Raw genomic sequence first — 19308 nt, forward strand, 5'->3', positions numbered from 1 at the left:
ATAAGCGCGGCCTGTTCTGCTGTATCCATGGCCTACCTAAAAGCGTTGAGCAGTGTGATATTGCAGCTAAAAATTCGTGAGCGCCGGATTTCTTACCATCTAGTCATCTGAATTCATTTTACTACCGAGGCTGAATAGATTACTACATAGTAGAACCATGGCAATATCAACGCCACAGGGGGAGTAGAGAGTGGAGAGTAGAGACCATAATAATGTTACAATACCTATCTGAATTTACAATCTATCATCTATTGCGCCAGTATCATGATTCAGCTCTCTACTCGGGATAGTCCCCTGATCCAATACCCTGAGGGTTGACACAGCAACAGTAGATTGTAAGTACATTGAGCCATTCATAGACACAATCTCAATCCCTGCGCAAATCTCCCCAGTCACAGCCCAAAAAAAAAAAAAAAAAAAAAAAAAAAACAAGACATCGTCACCCTGCATATTTCGTTCGAAGTTACCCAAAGCACCTCTCCATCGACGGTCCTTCAACATCCAGGTATCCACATATCAAACAAACCCTGGGGCTAGTCTCGTCACGAACTAAACCTAGAATCAACTGAAGTTCGGAACCAATTATTAACACTCCGTATATTGGCATTTGGCACGAGTACTACGACTCGAATCCAGCCCAACAAGCTCTGGCTCCAAACCTTATGTCGGAAGTGCCGGACGAAGCCCGGGCCGTGGAGCGGTAGTAATCAATACTCTTTCAAAATGAAGTTGTTGTACCTCACACTAACTAACTACTACCACCACCACTACTACTACTTGTACTCCGTACTCCCTGTAAGTCCGTATATCAGTCAGGATTTGGTAATGATGATAATAAAAAACCAGAGTGAAACATGTAGCACATCGTTCCTACATCTACTATCTATCTGCCATGCCTGCAAAGACTCTCTGCCACAGTGCCAATAGTAGGAGGAACCATTCCCACCCCCCCCCTCTCTTTAGTGTCGTAAAATCGACTCGTCGGGCCACCTAAGCCAGCAATAATGCAGAATAGCCTCGACTTTCTCAACTCTTTTTTTGCAGTCAACTTTATTTTCTAGGGTTAGTCGGAATTACGGCACAGTCGGATGTTCCTGATCGACACTCCGGGTCGGACAGTGCTACCAATATATGGTCATTTAGCCTATGACTCTATGGAGTAGATGTTTTATCCTTCAGGGAGGACGTGATGTGTGATGTACCAAGGATGCGACTATCAAGCATAACTCAAAATCATCAGTAGAATGAGAGTCCATGTTACTATTGTCTACCTACTCTTTTCCTCCAGCATGAGTAGTAGTCACTTGTCTTTACAAAGGCCTCCAGTAAGATAGATGGAAATAGGATTTCACAAAACACTTTGGAGGATCCATTTCGGGAAATCCCGCCATGTTCCAGAATCCAGAGCATGGACTCTGCAGTCTACACAGGGTCACTCAAGTCACTGGAGCCTTGGGGGGGGGGAATCCTTTCTCACATGCCGTACTTTAACTGTGAAGTCTTAACTCCGTACCAAGACTGTGGCCCCTCCCAATGGAAGTGGAGACTGTCCCATATTCAAAACTTCAAGCCAGTCAAGCCACTTCCATATCCCAGTGCCAATGACCAACTAACCACAACTAACCACAGCGGTTCGCTCGTACTGCAGCCTTGCAGGCTTGCAGCCGTTGTCTGATGATCTGCGTGACCACTAGTCACAGAATTGCCCGCAGTTGTTCTGAAGGCTTAGGATTCCGGGGCCTTGGGCCACAGGACTGCGAGCTAGGAGGATCAAGGGTCTTGGGAGTCAGGGATGGCGTTGGAAGAACGCTGCGTGATGCGTCAAGATTCAGAGAGACAGAGACAGAGTGCTCAGCTGCTCCCTCTGATCTAGATTTCATCTGAAGCCAGACCCTCAACTCGGAGTTTGGGTGAAATCTGGAATAGACTCGATTGCGAGGTGGATCCCAGAGTTCATACTCCATCAGCGAGCGGACACTGTACTGAGCAGTGGGAGTACAGGCCACGGAGAAGGTAGTCTCCTCCCCAACATCCATTCCTCTGGTCGGATATCGAACCTGCTGGAGTCCACCCTCATTTCCTTCATCATCCGATATCGAGTTTGCAGTTCAGTCCCAGCGACCAGGAGCCACTGGATTCATCGTTCGCATGTGGATACCTCAAATCTGCCGCCATGTACCTCTGGGCAGACCCTTAACCCCCACAATTGCAGTTTGTGGTAACTGGTAAGAAGCTGCAACTAGATAACCGGCAGGCACTCCCTAAGTAGCGCACTACCAAGTAGGAGCTGATAAATAAAAAAGAAAAAACGTGGTGGCGAGATTAACGCCTGGGATCAAGTCTTAATTTTCCCCCAAGGATTGGTGGAAATGATGGCGCCGATAGTCAATCCACGAGGAGCGACTCTAGCCACCAGGGTGCACAGACAATGTACTCCGTACCACCGACGGCTATCCCTTGTAGATCATGGCATAAGAGGCGTGGGGCGCAATTGGCTAGCGACCGGTCAGACTATATGCATCAATTCTAACTGATATGCTGTGGATGGCGGATGTATCACTATTCATTATTAGTGTCCTCAGAGCTTGTCTTTATGGTTCAGCTGACTAGGAACACTGCTTCATCACCCTCTCTTGCATGAAGACAAGCATGATGTCGCAGTCCCAGTGGAAAATCAGGCAGTACAGAGTAGTAGGCGATAACTACTATCCCGACTGTGTACACCAAACAGACATTGTGGATATTGGCCAAGGAGGTGTTAGCAGGGCAGGAAGGAAGAGGAACGAGAACAAGGAGGATTGGGGAATAAGGCTTCATTAAAAAAATGTTTCCGAGGATGACCACATTGTTCTTGTCTCCCGGTACGGAGAGTAGAAGACACAGTCTGTGGTCAGCTGGCAATCCTGTATGTCTCCAGGCCTGGGCATCGACCTCAACTCCGTAGCTCCTCTACTCTATGGAGTATTCCGGAAGAAGCACACCCATGGTGAATGACTCAAAACATCGAGCTTTTGAATTCCTTATATACAAGAGAAGCATATGTACCGCTAAACTGACCCAAATAGCGTAGAAAGAACCCATCAGCAGCGGGCTCGCAGAAGGGGGAAAAAGGAATAGAATAACAAACCAAACACATACAAAATGGTCATACCATCAACTCTCAAGGTATCTCACAGCAGACATAATCATGAATATAATCATGGTATCATAGTTCAATCAACCGCCTGTCTCTCTAGATCTTCGCCCTTCCAGGCTCTCAGCGCTCATCGCCGAGACTTGATCTCGTCAATCGCGAGCTGTACGCCTTCAATCACAACCCCCCATTCGATCTCATGGACCTTCTTCTCAAAGACATGCAGATCCTCATCCTCGCCCTTGACGAACGGAATCTCCCGAACAAGGATCGGCTCGCCCATATCAACCTCCGAGATCACGTTGTGGATCATGACGCCCGTCTTATCAAGTTTGCCCTCGAGCCATGCGGCATGGGCCCGTTCAATCGCATTCTATCACCCCATCGTCAGCACCACGCGCACATAACAAACAACCCACGGGGGCCAAAAAAAAAAAAGACAAAGGACAAAACACAAAAACTCACAGCTCCATTAAACGCCCCAGGCAAAGCAGGGTGAAGATTAATAATCTTCATCCGCGCCGCCTCCAACGGCTCCAGGAACTTCGGCGACAGTACATGCATGAAACCCAAACAAGCCACCAGATCCGGCGAATCCGCCAGTACCAATCTCGCCAGCTCGGCGTCGTACTCCTCGCGCGCGGCCTGGACACCCTCCGGTGTCGCCGGATGCCGTTTCTTGTACTTCACCAGATTGTGGTACTCCGTGGGAATGTCTGCGCGGCGGGCACGCTCGAGGCCGTACGCATCCTTGCGGTTGGAGATCACGCGGACGAGTTTCGCCGGTAGCTGGCCGGCGCTGACCTTGTCGATTACGGCTTGTAGGTTTGACCCATTGCCAGAAATGAGGACTGTGAGGCGGATTGGGATCTCCATGTCTGAGCTCCCGGCGGAAGGTTGGTGGCTTTGGATCTTTGGGAAGCGTAGAGCAACTCAATTCAACTGCAGACACTCAATTGAGCGTTACCTCGGCGCACAAATAAATCAACCAGGGGTATAGAAAGGGTATGTAACGTCCTTGTCGGCTTTGGCAGCTGAAAGGTCTATGGAAATTATTTTTCTGCTGATAAGGAGCGCGGGGTTGGAAATCGACGTGGGCTGACTCAGCGGATATGCGGGGCATTATCCTATGATCGCTATCAATTATTCTTCGAAGTACACATTGATCCCATACTACTCTTTGGTCAGGAAATCGAAGAAAGGAGATATCAACATGTTCATTGCACCTACTACTTCATAAACCACAAGGGGGAATAATGCAACAACGCTCTAAATTGAACAGACAAAGTGGCCAAAAACAACCGCAGTGAGGGGGTATAAGTTTCCATCACGCAATATCATGCAAAACCCTGTAGAGCTATCCTTGATGATTCTAGTGAGATAGCGCAGCAAGAATTGACCAGATGGATCATAAACCGATCATGAAGTGATGACCAAAACAAAACTGAGCGGGGTCTGAGAACAAAGCAAAGGAGGAAGAAATGCAGATTTCACATACAATCATGATGCTATCAGTGCCTCATGCCAATCTGGATATGTTGGACGAGCGCAAGACGAGAAGTAAGAAATGAGCCAAGATAGGTAGAATAAGTAACTAGGTAATCTTTGAAGAGAGGAAAAAGGATAGAGGGAGATACGGAGGATAATGCTCATCGAATGCATCGCATAATATCCGTGCTATGGGCAATATCGGTACGTATGCGTGGGCTTGGAGGCAAAAATGTCGAAGAATATTAAGCAGCGGTCGTGTCCTGCGGGCCAGGAACTGGCGGAGTATCGCTCGACATCTCGGCGACGCCTTCGCCTCTGCAAAGAGGACAAGAATTTCGGCCTGTAGTCAACCACTACAAGAGACGGACACGTTAGCTCACTTCCCCGTATCAATACAAATTGCTGCGCGAAAGAGTTTACGAACCTGGTCTATGCAATCACGATGGTAGACATGTTTGCATTTTGTCAACTGTCTGACCTCTTCCGCCACTTCGTAGTCGCTGAGACAAATCAAGCAGCGATCGCCATCTGGAATCTGAATAGCGCCAGCACCATCCAGAGCCTCTGCAACGAGCGTGCCAGCGTACTCGACGAGTCGATAGAGTCCCCCAGCGGAGTTAATATCGTCCTGCGTGGCAACAGGCGGCTTCGCGGGTCCAAGGAGGGACGAAAGTAGGATCATATCTTCGTAAGTGGGGTTCTATACATTATTGTTAGCTATATTCAATCCAAAACAGATAAGGAGGACTTACATCCGTAAAAAGGCTCGGTGTTGCGAACGCAGGATGATTCTCGGACAGATTAGTGCCTACAACGTAGATCAACCAGCTTCTACCCGCAGGGGGGGCGGGTGTGTCAGGTTCCACGACACCATTTCGGCGCACGGCGCCAGAGCCGAGCTCACGATGACGAGCATACTCGGAGTCGCTGCGGCGTCGTTGATGCAAGGGTTGGAATGGGACTCTGTCCTCGGATGGTTCCCCAGACGGTTGCATAGGCGCATGCTCATTGACATGAGGTAAATGGTTAGACGGTATCGCGGAGGACGAAGACAACCTCCGGCTCGGTGTTGAGGCACCTGAAGATACCGCGGACAGGCCTGGCTCTGCCGGTGTTGACGGGGGTGGATGAGGACCCGGTGGGCTTTCTGACAGAGCCGAGGGGAGTGAAGACGAGAACGGAACACGACTCCCCACGTCAGAGAATCTTCGAGATGGAGCCCGAAGCCCAGACTCATTATTCACCGAGTTGGTGGGAGCGGCGATCGGTTGGCGAGTAGACGGAACCCTAGGTCGATTCTCGGCGCGAGGCAGGCCGAGACCAGTATCTGAACCTCGAGATGGGGCCCCGGGAGTCAAAAACGGTAATCGTAGCAACGCATCTAAACCTGGCCCGGCATTCGACTGCTGATCGCCAAATGAAGCGCCACCAGATGGCACAGACCGAACACCCACAACGACCAAGGTTACAGTGCGTCCTTCAGGCTCTCCAGAGGATCCAGGGGAGTTATCAACGTCCATGCCACCTTCGTTGCTACCGACACTGTCCGGTTCACCAGTCGACCGACTTGAAGAAGCAGGAGGCCGAGCGTTATCTGAATTGGCGAATCTAAACACCCGCAAGAAGTTCACAGGGGCTGGAGGCTCGTTATCAGCCGGGGTAGTTGCCGCATCATTCGGGGCAGACTGTGCGGATGTGGCATGTTGTAGACTCTGTACAAAATTTTCCAGTGAGCCATCTAAGCCATCATTACCAAGAGACTGGATGTTGGGCAGGACTGGGCCGGATGCTCCGGAAAGCTGTGCAGCAATTGCAGCAGCGGCTAGTTGAAGGACACGAGATAGAGGGGTCTGTTCCTCGCGGCGCAAGACTCTGGACGGTCTCGCACGGAGTAGTCCTGGAAGCCGGCGCGACGCCGGCGAGCCTTGGGCGGATTGGGAAAAGAGCGGTGAGGTTGGTCGACTGCCTCCTACTGCGGGTTCCACAGAATCAAGTTCATGAGTTTCGTCGAAATCCATACTGGTATCCATCGCTCTCAGAGGAGGAAGACGAAGCTCGGAGTCGTCGCTAAAGCCTTCCCCCGCTTCTGGCTGATGCGCAAGTCCGTAGTCTGCGCCCGAGGGGCTCCCAGATGGCTGGCCGAATATGTGGGTGATTGGGCCCGACAAAGAATTGCGGACACGGCTTAAGCGAACACTCCGACGCCATGATGCTCTTGCGGGTTGTGCTGTCTGCTCCGACGAAGAATCCAGGTATGCAGAGCTAGTCGTTCCCTCCGAGACCAACGATGGGTCACTGCGAGGGATAAAATACGGTCCCCGAAGCGATCGCCGTCTGATACCTCTTGAGCTGAGCGAGCTGAATGGGCTAAAGCGACTACTGCTATGAGCAACCTCTGATCTCGGAATTGGTCTTGATACAAATGGGATACCGTGTCGGTGCGCATGACCTTCTGCAGGCGTTTCCTCCTCGCTATTGAGAAGACCACGAATGACCGAGTTTGGCAAAATTCTAGACCCCAACCTGGACATGGTGGACTGACGTCGAGCTGCCATACGGGCGAAAACCGCAGAACGGTACTCCCGCTCACCCGACTCGTACTGAGAGCCATCTTCTTCATGAATACTCTCCATCGGTTGTGTATAATTAGGCTGCGCCGTAGCCAAAGGACTCGATGGCTGCCATGACTCCAAGGTCGGATCCAGTTGACTCGACTGAAAGTTCTGGTTGTTGTGAACGTCACTTAGTCCTGAGGAAGGAGCCGCATTATCAGCTTGTTCGGGATTTAATCTGTGATTCATGTCTTCATTGATGTTGCGCCGGTTACGATCGCTTCGCGGATATGTTGAGTGGTTTGAGGCAAATGTGTGGCGTTGGTCTCTCTGTGTAGAAGAGGACTGTCCCATAGTAACAGAAGGTGAGGAAGGGAAGTGGCGATGGGTGTTTATAGATCGCTGATTGCCATGGAAGGACGGATGACTAAAAGAGAGAGCAAGCATTAGTCAGATGGGCATCGACAGCTAAGAAACAAACAAGTCTATATGAAGAACGAAATGGTGAATGAAATCAAAACCTGCTCTTTCGAGACCAAAACAAAGAGACCGTAGCCAGTGAAGGTATACAGCGAGGCGTAGGGAAGGAATTCACAAGTACCTGCTAGAAGCTCGAAGAAAACCCACCTTCAAGGCATACCATTCAATTCCTGCGTGCCAGATAACATGAATCTTAGATTAGGGGTCAGGCTATTGCGAAAGTCTTGTTTGTCACAGTTAAAGCGATGTACCCAATGGTAATTTCTCCGACGTGTCAGGATCTTTCCATTCAAAAGCGCCCGCCAGCCAGGGGTTGTAAAATAAAAAGACAACAACCACGGTAGACAGATACTATATCTGGACGTGCAATGACAATCGAGGTGGATTTTTCGCAGAAAGCGTTTTCACAGTGCGAAGCAACGATGCGCAGGCAAGAGACGAGATTGAGGGAGTTTCGGCGTTGAGCGATCCAGTGACGATGACAAACGAATCTCCTGAGTGTGCGACCCCAAATGGGACTGAGTTTACCACCAAAACGTATCAGTAGTAGGGCGACATCGGGTGTGGCAAAGAAGAAGTTATTGTTGATGTTCGGGTAGTCAGATACAGAAGCTGGATGGCGTTAATATTCATTTGTTGATGCCGATACTGATATCTGTTGAAGACGATGACGACTGTCGTAGCGGGACAGGTCGGGCGGCTTCTGCTTACCACTGTATCGGACTGGCAGACACTGGGCCCTTTTAGGTAGTCTTTAGGACTGTTTAGGCTCTAAGCCACTCAAAGTGTCCAGGTATCAGTGGTATCCTGTCCCAATCTAGCCAGTTATCTGGACTCTGAACGCCCGGCCGACTTGTCCGTTGACTCCATTCAAACGCTTGGCGGTTTCGGTCAATTTCCAGCTGGGCGGCTGCTTAGTCACCCGGCTTTCACGGCAGGTGATTCGTCTTGTTCTGTATCGAGCCTGGTGGGGCCTGAGGCTCGCAAGCCAAGCAAGATCGAGGTATGGTTCTTTCTTGACTACCTCTAATAATAATCTTTGCTGAACATAGTACAAAACTATGAATATGTTGACCTGCATATGCCATTTTCATTCTGGTTTGTTTGATGTGTCAAAATCCCTCACCATCATTTTTGGGGGATATCATGTAGCTGCATTTGAGCAGAGAAAAGAGAAATAAAAAAAGACCGGACAAGGAAATAGTGGAGGCTGGCGTCTAAATGAGCAGAAAGACAAAGAAACGCTGAATCTCAAAGTCCCGACTACCTACCAGACTCGAGGATAATCTCTGTCTAAGGATAAGCTATCGGCTTTGATCTGTCCGATCAATCCATGGCTTCTGTGCCTACGGCCTCGGCATTCTCCTTGCCTCTTCCATCATGGCAGCAACCCCCTAGTGTGCGGGTAGCTCGCTATGAGCCCAGAAAACGCAAAAAGTATTCTGATGATTGGGATGATGATGATGATGATGATGATGGGGAGCAAGATGACGGGGAGACAACGGATGCTGCATCAGAGATGGTACCTACCGCTCCATCTTTGACGTTGTCCCCTGACGAAGCCCATCAGTATCGCGTCGCTGGTCTCTCTTTCGATCGAGAACTGCCTGGAGGATCGTTCCCTCATGCCCCTGCTAGGACTGGGCGGGCTAAGGGGGAGACTCACGGAGACATCTTGAAAAGTCTTTCCTCCCTGTCACCTCCCATTTATCCGCCACAGTCTGCTGCCCATCAGGGAAACCTTCGACTTCAGCATTTAGCGGCGATCACAACAGTATTGCACCGCTGCCTTCTTCATGGTGATTACATTCGAGCCGGAAGAGCCTGGGGGTTGATTCTTCGTGAAGAATACGCTGGTTCACCAATTGATGTGCGTGTTGACGGCCGATGGGGCGTCGGTGCTGAGATACTGCTTCGACGGGGCCGTCAAATTTCAGAAAGTGCAGCAACTCGCTCGGAGGAAGAAAACGATCTGGCTCGAACTAGATATCTTCCCAAGCCATGCTTCACGCGAAAGGGATTCGAGGACGCCAAGCACTACTACGAAAGACTTGTCGTTCAGCATCCATATCGCAAATCAGCACCCGATGCCGTCAGTGCCTTGCACTTTTATCCGGCTATGTTCGGTCTGTGGGTGTATGTTGCCCAAGAAGAGAGTGTAATTGCTCGAGAAGAGATTCAAAGTCGTCCGGAAGATTTACCCGGAGAATTCTCGGAAGATGAGGATACAGAGCCTGGCTATGATGGCAAATCCGGCTCGAAGCAGGGCAGAATTCACCTTCTTGCAAGTGTCCGAGCAAAGGAACTTGAGGAAGCTCAACAGATTGCAGCCAGGATGGATGAGATCCTAATGTCTCCTCCATACTCGGATTCTCCAGAATTATTGGAGCTTCGGGGCATGGTATCACTTTGGATTGGAGATCTCCTAATATCATGTTTACCCTACGAAGACGAAGAAGGATACGATTTTGACGACCACGATTCTGGGAAAGCGGAAGATCTGCATGGCTCCATTCAGGCCAGACGCGAACGGCGACTCGCTATGGAGAAAAGACAGGCTGAAATTCAGAAGTCGCGAGAGTTCTTCGAAAAGGCAAGACAACGGGGCAAAGGCGTGGCTCACACCTTGGAGCATTTTCACATTGATGATAGTGTTTCATTGGGTTCGTCTGGTATGGGATTCTAGGACACTGTTATACTGTCTGTCATATGTATATATATCACCCAAACATACTGGTCATGACAACCAAACAAGTAGGAACCGAGGTTGATATGTTACTCTTTCCATAATGCTCAATTAATAATACCACAAATAAGACCTTCAATCGTACAATTTCGCCACCATGCTAACTGGCGCCAAACCCCATACGAACTTGCAGGTTCATTGCGCTGTTGAGAACTTGAGAGTACTTATCAACACGTGATCTCGCGATTATGGGGTGTCACGATAACGCGTTCGAAATGTTCTTGGGCAGCTAGAATTCGAACACCACGCTGGGGTGCGGCCAACCTCTCACTTCATGTGATCTGTTGTTGCGTGTGGCAGAATATTCGTTCTATGGACTCAACATACAATTGAGATACAAAGTCACATGCGCTGTATCAATTCCTTCGAGGTTCCTGTTCCAAGTAGAAATGGGTGTCGGAGACTATGTCCACTCTAAGGAGGCTGGTCCTCAATCAACTACAAATGATGCCTCGAACCAATCTCGTCAAGCTTTAGCAGCGCAGGCAAGAGTCGAGATTCCCGCCACGAAACTGGTGGCACCTGTACCTGTGGGGATGAATGGACGAGCCCAATTAGATGCATATGGGGGAGTGACATTTCCGCAGCCATCGCAGGTAGCGCATGAAAATGCCATGCATCGAGACATGTTCGATACAGATGTCGAGGGTGTCGATGACTCTACTGTTGCTGAGTTAAGCGTGGTCGGTGTTGATGAAGCTACACCACAGCATCAGTTGCCGCCGCCTCCGAGTGCGCAGTACCAGGAACCAGAACCAAAGGCTCTCTACCAGTTGCGCCATGGACGTCGTCCCCAGACATCGAACTGGTACGAAAATTTGGGCGACAAAGCCATCAAGACGGCAGGCTTTGAGTCTGACGATGCCGATGATGATGCTAGCCAAATGACGTCCGTGGCGGGCGATGACCGAGCCGATGAAAACAACGATTGGTACTTGTCTCACAAACACCGTCATATCGAAGAGCCTCTGAGCAAACGCCTCGAAGGCTTCTGGAGTGCCAGCAGACGGTCCTATTCCAAGCCTGGTAATCAGCCTCAGAGGGAGGCGTCGAGAATCCCAGCCCTCGGAGGTACAAACGGAAACAGGAAAATTGTCCTCCCTCGCAGTATGACGGCAACTCCGAGGACAAGATTCAGCCCCCCGAAGCCATCACTCCTTGACAAGCTCGAAATATCGCCGACCCGGCCCACGAACGGCCCACGAGCACAGCCTGGAAGGAAGAACAGCCTGGCAGGCTTTACTCATGATCCCGAGGGTGATGCTGGTCTCTTTGCAAATGACCATGGAAGACGGGATAGCGAGCCATCGATAACCGCCTTTGATATCACCAATTTCGATGATCTGGATGATGATGATACGATCCGCGATCCTTTCTCCCGTCGTGCTTCGGTCAAACGCATAAGCTTAGATACTACCCAAACCAAGAAGCGAGTTCTTGAGCCTGATTATCCCCCGGAGATTCTGGCCAAGAAGACGTTCGATGAACTCCAAGCCGAGCCATTTGATTTCGATCCTGCCACAGCACGTACCACAGTCACTTTGAATCCATCACAGGACCCCTCTGCCGCAGAACAAGACAGAGTCGCTTTTCTCTTGAGGCTTTCTGAGAAGGATCGCCAGACCTACCTTTCAAACTTGAGCATCGATGAATGGGAGGACTGCGGCGACCAATTGATTGAACAATTCACCAAGCTTCTCACGGACATGAAGGATCTACGGCGTGCTCGACGGAAGACAGCCGCGGTCTTCGAAGCGGAGGTTAAACGAAGACATGAGGTTGTTCAGGACCAGCGCTCCGACTTGGCCAGGAAGTTGAATGAGATGAGAACGGGCGGCGTGGAGGTGCTACGTGGCCGTACCCCCTGAAAGTTGGCGTGCCAGTCTTATTCAGCCCTGGTGGTTGACGATGCCTCTGTTGTTGAAGCCATACTTGTCTTTGCCGTTCCATTCGAGTCTCTCCCCCCCTCTCTTCCACGCGGTTACAATCATCATACTCGCATTTCTCGATTATGGAGCTATGAGGATGTCATTTATAACTTTTTTTTCTACGTTAGGAACCCCTTTCATTGGGGCAGGGATGCAGAAGTCATTTGTTAGTAGTATCATTATACCCTTGAGAGATTTGATTTTCGAGTATCGATCTGATGTCTGCGAGACCTGAGAAATAGAACATCGCTTAGTATAACTCCATTCGCTCCACAAATGCTTTCCACCCTTTAAATCAAATCCATAAACATCGAGCGCCAGCGAGTCTATTCCGAGTGCTTGTGGCGCCGACTAAAAATGAAAAAATAATGAGGACCCCAAAGAAGACAGCCGGCTCAGAAACAATAAGAAACTCGGAAAAAGTAACAACATCTTCGTTATTTTGGATCTGGAGTTGAACCGAACAGCGCTGATGCAAGCCTTTTATAGTCTTCCAGTAATATGGAAACGTCACCTATAGTCAGCTCGTTGGCGCTGGAAGTTTGCAGGAACCTCTGAATGGGCGGATTGAGTTTTGGTCGGGAGTCGCTAATAGTAGTAGGCAACTCTCGGGTAAGTGGTGATGCCTTGGTCCGGTCTGAAGGAGAAAGAGATGCCAGATTCCCGGGTGAGTCAGACGTGCTGCGCCCAAAACTTCTTATCATACCGGGTATGTGGTTGAGAGGGTTGAGACTATTGCCAAAGTTTCTCATTGACTCCAGAGGTGTGGTAGGTAATGATGACGGAGGCAGAGAGGTAGACGAAGGCTCAGCTTTTTGCGAATCTGCAATCATGGTTGCCTTCCTCGAGCTGGTTTGCGTCCTAACGCTGTCGGCGCTTCGGTCACGGGGAGTTCTGTGTCCACTGACCAGTCCCATGAATGTATCTTCGGCCTTTGAGCCAATGCGTCTTAGCGGGGGGCGATCAGAAACCGTCAAAGAATCTTTGATCGCATTTTCATCTTGGACAAAGTTCTCATTGACAGAAGATGGGGCAGTGACCAGACGGCGAGCCTCTGCTAATGTCTTGGGTAAGATTGGACTGTCACCGTCCTTGATGGACAGCTGGCTGGACTGCAGCTCTTTGAGACGCCCAAAGAGAAAGTTGAAACTGCTGTCCAGTGTTGCGCCGATATTCTTTAAACTCTGATCAGCGGTGTTGCGGACAGCGTCGTTGGCAGCACCAAGAACCTTTGCAGGGGGCTGAAACAAATTATTCAAGCGTCCCTGCTGGGGGACCGGGGGTTGCTGAGGCTTGGACAGTCTTTCAAAATCGGCTTCCTTAGTGTCTGGCTTAGAGATCACAGACGAAATATCCACTTTGGTGACTGAGGTCAGTGGGCCTTTGTTGGTCAAGCCAACGGTATCAATGGTGTCGGACGCAGGTGTTGTGTTGTTGGTGCTTGTCTTGAGCTGCCCTTCCGGCGTCTCGTCAGTTCGAAGTTCTGATAGCTCTACGTTCTCCAAGAAGCTAATGGCTGCTTCAAGATTTGTTAAACAGTAAGCAGTTTCGCCGTCGATCTTACTTGAAGATCGGAAACGTTGGATGAAGAGAAGATTGCTGATGATGTTGATGCCTTCAGGTGGGCAAGTGACAAGTGTATAGATGAGGGTAGGTAGAATTTCATCAGCTGACGAGGACGAAGGAAGCAGCTTGGTCAAAGCGTCGACAATCGCCTTATGCGCAGCAGCAAGGTACTGTAGTTTTCCTAAAGGGTATTGCACATCGTTCATTTTGGCCAGACAGTCTCGGGCAACAGAGAGAAAGTGATCGGCTTCTTTCTGTCTCTCTTCACTGACCGTGTCCAAGTCAATATCAATTCCGAGGTCTTTCAAGTTGATTCCAATCAAGAGCAATGCCGCTGTCTTCGAGCGCAGTTTTTCATCTCTGACTTCATCCAAGGTGCTTTTGTGTCTCCAGATTTTATCGTAGATGCTTTCACAAGCTCTTCGCTCGATGGCCTCTTCCAATGCAGGGCCCTTGGACGCGAGAGATTTCCGGGCTTTCCTTCGTTCAGTGACTTCTGACGCGGTTAGCATCTGGCGACCAGATATGACAGTGGTTGAGTCTTTATTATTCGGTCGCGGCTGGCCAAAACCCCTGGTGCCTTTGGGTGGTGGAGGGTTAGGAGAAGGATCGCGGTTTATTCTGGACGCAAGAGCCGAGATGTGGGTAGCAATGTGTGATTCCGCGCGCACATAGAAGTCTTGGAAGAGGTGCGATATCTTTTCGATTGTAGGTGGAGAGGAGTGTACCTTGACGGTCAATGAGTTCACGAACCTAGCCCGCCATATTGTCAGCAATTGATTGCATGGATGATGAGGTTGCTGTTACATACCGATCAGTTAGGCTGATGAGCTCAATTGGAAGTTCTTCTGGCTGCTCATGAATACCCAGTGATAACACAGAAACTTCTTCACCCAGGTGTCCATCATCTCTAACGCTTGAGTCCGATGAGCCTCTCTTTTCAAACAAATCTGGACCGGCTCCAGGCTCACTCTCCGGTGATAGAGGGATAGGAAGCACAGTCGACTCAACCGCCTCTGGTATGGCCACTGATTGCACTGTCTTCGCTCGGTTGCGAGCGAACGAGCTCACTTCGGGGTTGTCCATTCTGGGAAACGATCGAACAGTATGAAGGCGAGGCTTCCCTGCCTCACTAATAGAGGAATGCGACGACATGGCTTTTTCAGGCGAACACGTTGCGCATATTATAATCAGGTCCAGCTGATCGGCCCATGCAGATCGCGTAATATCAGCGTCTCCGCAGCTGTACGTTAATCAGCCGATACTCGATGGTCAGGGGCAGGTTTCAATGAGCATTAAAAGCAGTCGCAGAATAGATCAAGCGAAGGTATGACAGCAACCACAAAAGACGCATCACATAATACAAACAAAGTTGATGAAGCAGTAATATCAGTGACAACCTAATCAACTGGCCATGTAGGTGATTATCCACTGTTGCATGCGGCAGATAGCTGAAGCTTACTCCTTTGGGAAGCCCCACTTGGCCTGTCACGCGTTTTCACTGTGTCACGTGCACTTATCGTCTCCTCACCAACTGCGTCACCGCCCCCGATAAGTCATCGCCGCCTCGATAGGCATCCTAAGCAATGGCTGGATTGTCGACTCATCTCAAAGTATCCTTCAGTCATCGATTTTCATCATGAAAAGCAGCCAGAGACGGATCAAACGACACGCTATGCGAGACATGAGTATCTCCACCCTTCTATTGTCCGTTGTCCTGCTTCCGAGCGTCGTCTCCGCCAACGATCATGTATACTTCAACCCTCCATCCCCGGGTTCGCCCTTCCTCGGCCCCCAAATTCCTCTGACGGGCCCTCCATCACTTACCAACGAACATGAATTCGTGAGTTTTGATCGCTGTTTATTTGTACTGTGGAGAGTGTCTAATCAAGTAAAAACAGACCCTGCGTCATATATATGAACGGGGTACGAATGACCAACCTGATCTTCATCGGAGACTCGATATCAAACCGCATACACGGCTGTGGGCTGTTTCGGATGATGGACTTGAAAAGGAATTGGTCACCTTTGATACTCCCCTTGTGGCCTCATCGAGTCCTCTTACCATCCAACGTCTCGCAGATCGCCGGCCTTCGGTCATTGAAGGATACTTGACAGCTGCAAGGTACAACGGGGAGGCAGTGGCTCTATCCTCGTCTGATTGGGTGATGGATACACTAGCTGGCCCAGATGTGACTAAGAAAGAGACCGTTCTCACTTTCGCCAAAATGACGGCGAATGACTATATCGAAGAGCCGGGCACGGAGGATTGGAACTATATCCATGGTCGTTTCAACTATTCATCGAGTTTCGGATGGCAGTCGGATGGGCTGAGGGGCCACATATATGCCGATACAAAGAATAACACTATCGTGATATCTTTGAAGGGAACCTCTCCGGCACTGTTCGACGGTGCCGGCACGACGACGAATGACAAGATCAATGACAATCTCTTTTTCAGCTGCTGCTGCGGGCAAGGGGGCTCGTACCTCTGGCGGCAGGTCTGTGACTGCCAACAATCGGCATTTACAGCCAACTTGACCTGCATCGCCGAAGCGATGAACGACGAAAATAAATATTACCGAGCAGCCATTGATCTCTACACAAATGTGACAGATATGTACCCGGACGCAAATGTTTGGATGACGGGTCACTCGCTAGGGGGTGCGATGTCCAGCCTTCTCGGTCTGACTTTCGGGTTACCTGTTGTGACATTTGAGGCTGTACCTGAAGCTTTGCCTGCGGCTCGCTTGGGTCTCCCCAGCCCTCCTGGTCACGACCCTCGACTTCCTCAGACGCGAAAATATACTGGGACTTATCACTTCGGACACACTGCCGATCCTGTATACATGGGAACGTGTAATGGCGTCGGTTCCATTTGTACTTGGGGCGGTTATGCGATGGAGTCCGCATGTCACACCGGCCAAATGTGTGTTTACGACACAGTGGAAGACAAAGGTTGGCGTGTTGCACTTTCAACACACCGTATCAAGGCCGTAATCAGCGATGTTCTCGAGGTATATGATAACGTACCGCCTTGTGCCGCTGAAGAGGAGTGTTACGACTGCGAGCTATGGAAGTTCTTCCGTAGTAATGGTTCCGAAACCACGACAACTTCGAGAACCTCCACCACCACAACGCCTACCACGACCAGGACGTTGACATGTGAGACGCCCGGCTGGTGGGGCTGTCTGGATGAAAGCACCACGACTACAGCTACTACGGCAACGTCTACAACAACGACAACATCCACGTGCAAAACACCAGGTTGGTTTGGCTGCAAAGACTCGACCACGACGGTGGACGCGACGGCTGCGCCGACAGTCACAACCACTATTGCGACCCCAACGACATTTCCGATATCTAGTACTACATGTAAAGACCCCGGATGGTTTGGCTGCCGTGACCCCAGCAGTACGACAGCTTCCGTGACAGCACCGCCTTTTTCCACGTCGACGTGCGATACTCCGGGATTTTTCGGGGGCTGCCATGACACGACATCCACAGCAGATCATCCGATCACGTCAGGGCCGACCACTCCATAGGCGACGGCGCCGCCCACCCACTAACGCGCATGTACCTCGAGCGTCTTCGTCAGGTTGAATTTGCGTGGGGTAGCGATATTGAACACTACGAGATCTAGCCTGCCCAGCAGAAGACGTGGTAAGATGATCAAACAGGACTACGATGCCCATCTTCCCCGTTCCATCGCATCCATGATGACCGTATACGAACAACTCATTCAGGTTTGGCGTTGCTTTCGCGATTTTGCGCAGTATCCTCGTTGGCTTTTTTTTTTTTTTTTGGCCTATGTCAACATCCTGCCACATGCGCGAGTTGAAATCAATTGCATTTATCCCCCTCCCCTCATCTTCATTGTTGGCTATCTTGGAGTATATTGTCATTATTAAAGTAGATTGGAAGATTAGATACCGCGTGTCATTTGACTAGACGCAGCCTTCAACGGTGAATACCTTTTTTTTTTTTTTTTTTAAAGATGTTTGGAAGATTCTTTGATCGGATTCGGGTAACTACTCTGTCAGCTGCATTGCTATCAGAATGGATAGAGAGTCGCAACTCGCAAGCCATGTCTGAGAGATCTCATGGCCGGAAGACAACCGGACTATGGAGATGAGAAGGGGGTAGGTAGGTACGTGTGAGGCATAGGAGCTCTCTTACCAACCCACCTGGGCTTATGGATGAGCTTATGCAAGATGAGACAAGTTCCAGAGCGAAACTCTACGGGGTATCTGCTATTTGCAGGGACGGTATGTATGTAGTATCAGGGTAGGTACCATGGCGTCGTAGGCTTCAACCACACGATGCCACTAGTGTAGTGACTTTGGAGTCTGGGGTCTGGGGTCCTCGCGGCGCGGCGTCCGGCGTCTGCTTTGAGACTAAAGCTAACGACACCCACGACAGCGGTCACCAGTGGGGTGTCGACATTTACGTCCGGATCGGCAATTCCCAGATCACTGTCGATAGAGCCGAGTGGGATCGGGGAACGGGAATCTCGTCGAGTACCCGAGGCATTTGCAGGTTGCACGATATGAAACTGGGGAGCTACACAGACGGCTATTGAATTTGGAAGCTCGGGGGGGGGGAGGGGGAAGTATCTGGATTGAGAGGTCCCAGGTTTGGAATCTGGCCAGTAGCCGGTTAGATAAAGATAATTCTCGTCCTTCAGTCTGTTCGTGTCAATCCCCAGCTCTGTGGATGGTTACACCCGATTCGTCGGCTGCAGGTGTGAAGCTGGGTTGCGAGAACTCCATAGTCCATACAGGGAGTGAACATTCGCGTGGCATTTGTTTGTCAAACACCGCTCAATTAGCCTGTGCCGAGCTGAGCTAGAGGACAGTTGTTGCACGAGATATTATCGTGCAGAACCACGAGCTCGTGGGGAGGGTCCATTGTGGTTCTGGATGATTCAAGCGATCAATTCGGGGGACCATGCGGCAGACAAGCAGGATAGCAAGAGTAGTGGTGGTACCCGACAAGCTCAAATTCTATCGTGTAGATCAATTCTGGTGGCATGTGTAGATTGCAAGTATATTATTGCAAGTATATTGCAATTGTAGATAGCACGTTTTGATGCGGAGGATTGAACCTGCGGGTGGTGGACTGTTCGACTCGCCATACAAAAACAGCAGCGGAAGTCGGTTTCCGAAGCGCAACAACCGACATGCCTCGTTTTTCACCCATTGAACGCTCGTTTTTCGTAGTTTTTTCGAGTCAACCAGTGAGAGGGTCAGCTGATAGACTCACATTCTCGTTTTCAGCGGCTGATTCGGTGGTTGGAGGCCGGAAATCCAAAGGAAACGCTGGCGAGAAGCGCAATGCCTCGACCTCCCGCCCCGATCGCCCTGTCAGAATGCGGGACAACGCCAGTCTTTTCCCCACGCTAGAAGTGAG

At 50.2% G+C, this 19308-nt stretch overlaps 7 protein-coding genes across 7 annotated transcripts, besides 6 other annotated features; 4 read left to right on the forward strand and 3 right to left on the reverse strand.

Annotated features, from left to right (window-relative positions):
* Nucleotides 1-401: 401 nt before the first annotated feature.
* Nucleotides 402-428: a microsatellite.
* Nucleotides 402-429: a microsatellite.
* Nucleotides 430-751: 322 nt separating this feature from the next.
* Nucleotides 752-778: a microsatellite.
* A 2485-nt stretch (nucleotides 779-3263) lies between these two features.
* ACLA_069830 (phosphoribosylglycinamide formyltransferase) lies at nucleotides 3264-4009 on the reverse strand (the record flags this gene model as incomplete). Its single annotated transcript, XM_001275377.1, has 2 exons — nucleotides 3264-3506; nucleotides 3599-4009. 2 exons carry the CDS (start codon nucleotides 4007-4009, stop codon nucleotides 3264-3266), a joined length of 654 nt encoding a protein of 217 aa, XP_001275378.1.
* An 857-nt stretch (nucleotides 4010-4866) lies between these two features.
* On the reverse strand, nucleotides 4867-7530 carry ACLA_069840 (RING finger protein; the record flags this gene model as incomplete). Its single annotated transcript, XM_001275378.1, has 3 exons — nucleotides 4867-4977; nucleotides 5049-5324; nucleotides 5377-7530. 3 exons carry the CDS (start codon nucleotides 7528-7530, stop codon nucleotides 4867-4869), a joined length of 2541 nt encoding a protein of 846 aa, XP_001275379.1.
* A 1459-nt stretch (nucleotides 7531-8989) lies between these two features.
* ACLA_069850 (uncharacterized protein) lies at nucleotides 8990-10342 on the forward strand (the record flags this gene model as incomplete). The annotated part of the gene is made up of 1 exon (XM_001275379.1): nucleotides 8990-10342. One exon carries the CDS (start codon nucleotides 8990-8992, stop codon nucleotides 10340-10342), a length of 1353 nt encoding a protein of 450 aa, XP_001275380.1.
* Nucleotides 9100-9134: a microsatellite.
* Nucleotides 9110-9133: a microsatellite.
* A 449-nt stretch (nucleotides 10343-10791) lies between the features above and the next one.
* ACLA_069860 (uncharacterized protein) lies at nucleotides 10792-12270 on the forward strand (the record flags this gene model as incomplete). Its single annotated transcript, XM_001275380.1, has 1 exon — nucleotides 10792-12270. The coding sequence occupies one exon, from the start codon at nucleotides 10792-10794 to the stop codon at nucleotides 12268-12270; it is 1479 nt and encodes a 492-aa protein (XP_001275381.1).
* A 497-nt stretch (nucleotides 12271-12767) lies between these two features.
* ACLA_069870 (VPS9 domain-containing protein) lies at nucleotides 12768-15051 on the reverse strand (the record flags this gene model as incomplete). Its single annotated transcript, XM_001275381.1, has 2 exons — nucleotides 12768-14649; nucleotides 14708-15051. 2 exons carry the CDS (start codon nucleotides 15049-15051, stop codon nucleotides 12768-12770), a joined length of 2226 nt encoding a protein of 741 aa, XP_001275382.1.
* Nucleotides 15052-15535: 484 nt separating this feature from the next.
* Nucleotides 15536-17539, forward strand: atg15 (triglyceride lipase ATG15; the record flags this gene model as incomplete). The annotated part of the gene is made up of 3 exons (XM_001275382.1): nucleotides 15536-15739; nucleotides 15798-17353; nucleotides 17407-17539. The coding sequence occupies 3 exons, from the start codon at nucleotides 15536-15538 to the stop codon at nucleotides 17537-17539; spliced, it is 1893 nt and encodes a 630-aa protein (XP_001275383.1).
* A 460-nt stretch (nucleotides 17540-17999) lies between these two features.
* Nucleotides 18000-18478, forward strand: ACLA_069890 (uncharacterized protein; the record flags this gene model as incomplete). The annotated part of the gene is made up of 3 exons (XM_001275383.1): nucleotides 18000-18038; nucleotides 18127-18164; nucleotides 18205-18478. The coding sequence occupies 3 exons, from the start codon at nucleotides 18000-18002 to the stop codon at nucleotides 18476-18478; spliced, it is 351 nt and encodes a 116-aa protein (XP_001275384.1).
* A 458-nt stretch (nucleotides 18479-18936) lies between these two features.
* Nucleotides 18937-18963: a microsatellite.
* Nucleotides 18964-19308: the final 345 nt, after the last annotated feature.

The sequence above is a fragment of the Aspergillus clavatus genome, genomic scaffold (assembly GCF_000002715.2).
Source record: "Aspergillus clavatus NRRL 1 1099423829791 genomic scaffold, whole genome shotgun sequence".
In the NCBI taxonomy this organism is placed as follows: Eukaryota; Fungi; Ascomycota; class Eurotiomycetes; order Eurotiales; family Aspergillaceae; genus Aspergillus; species Aspergillus clavatus.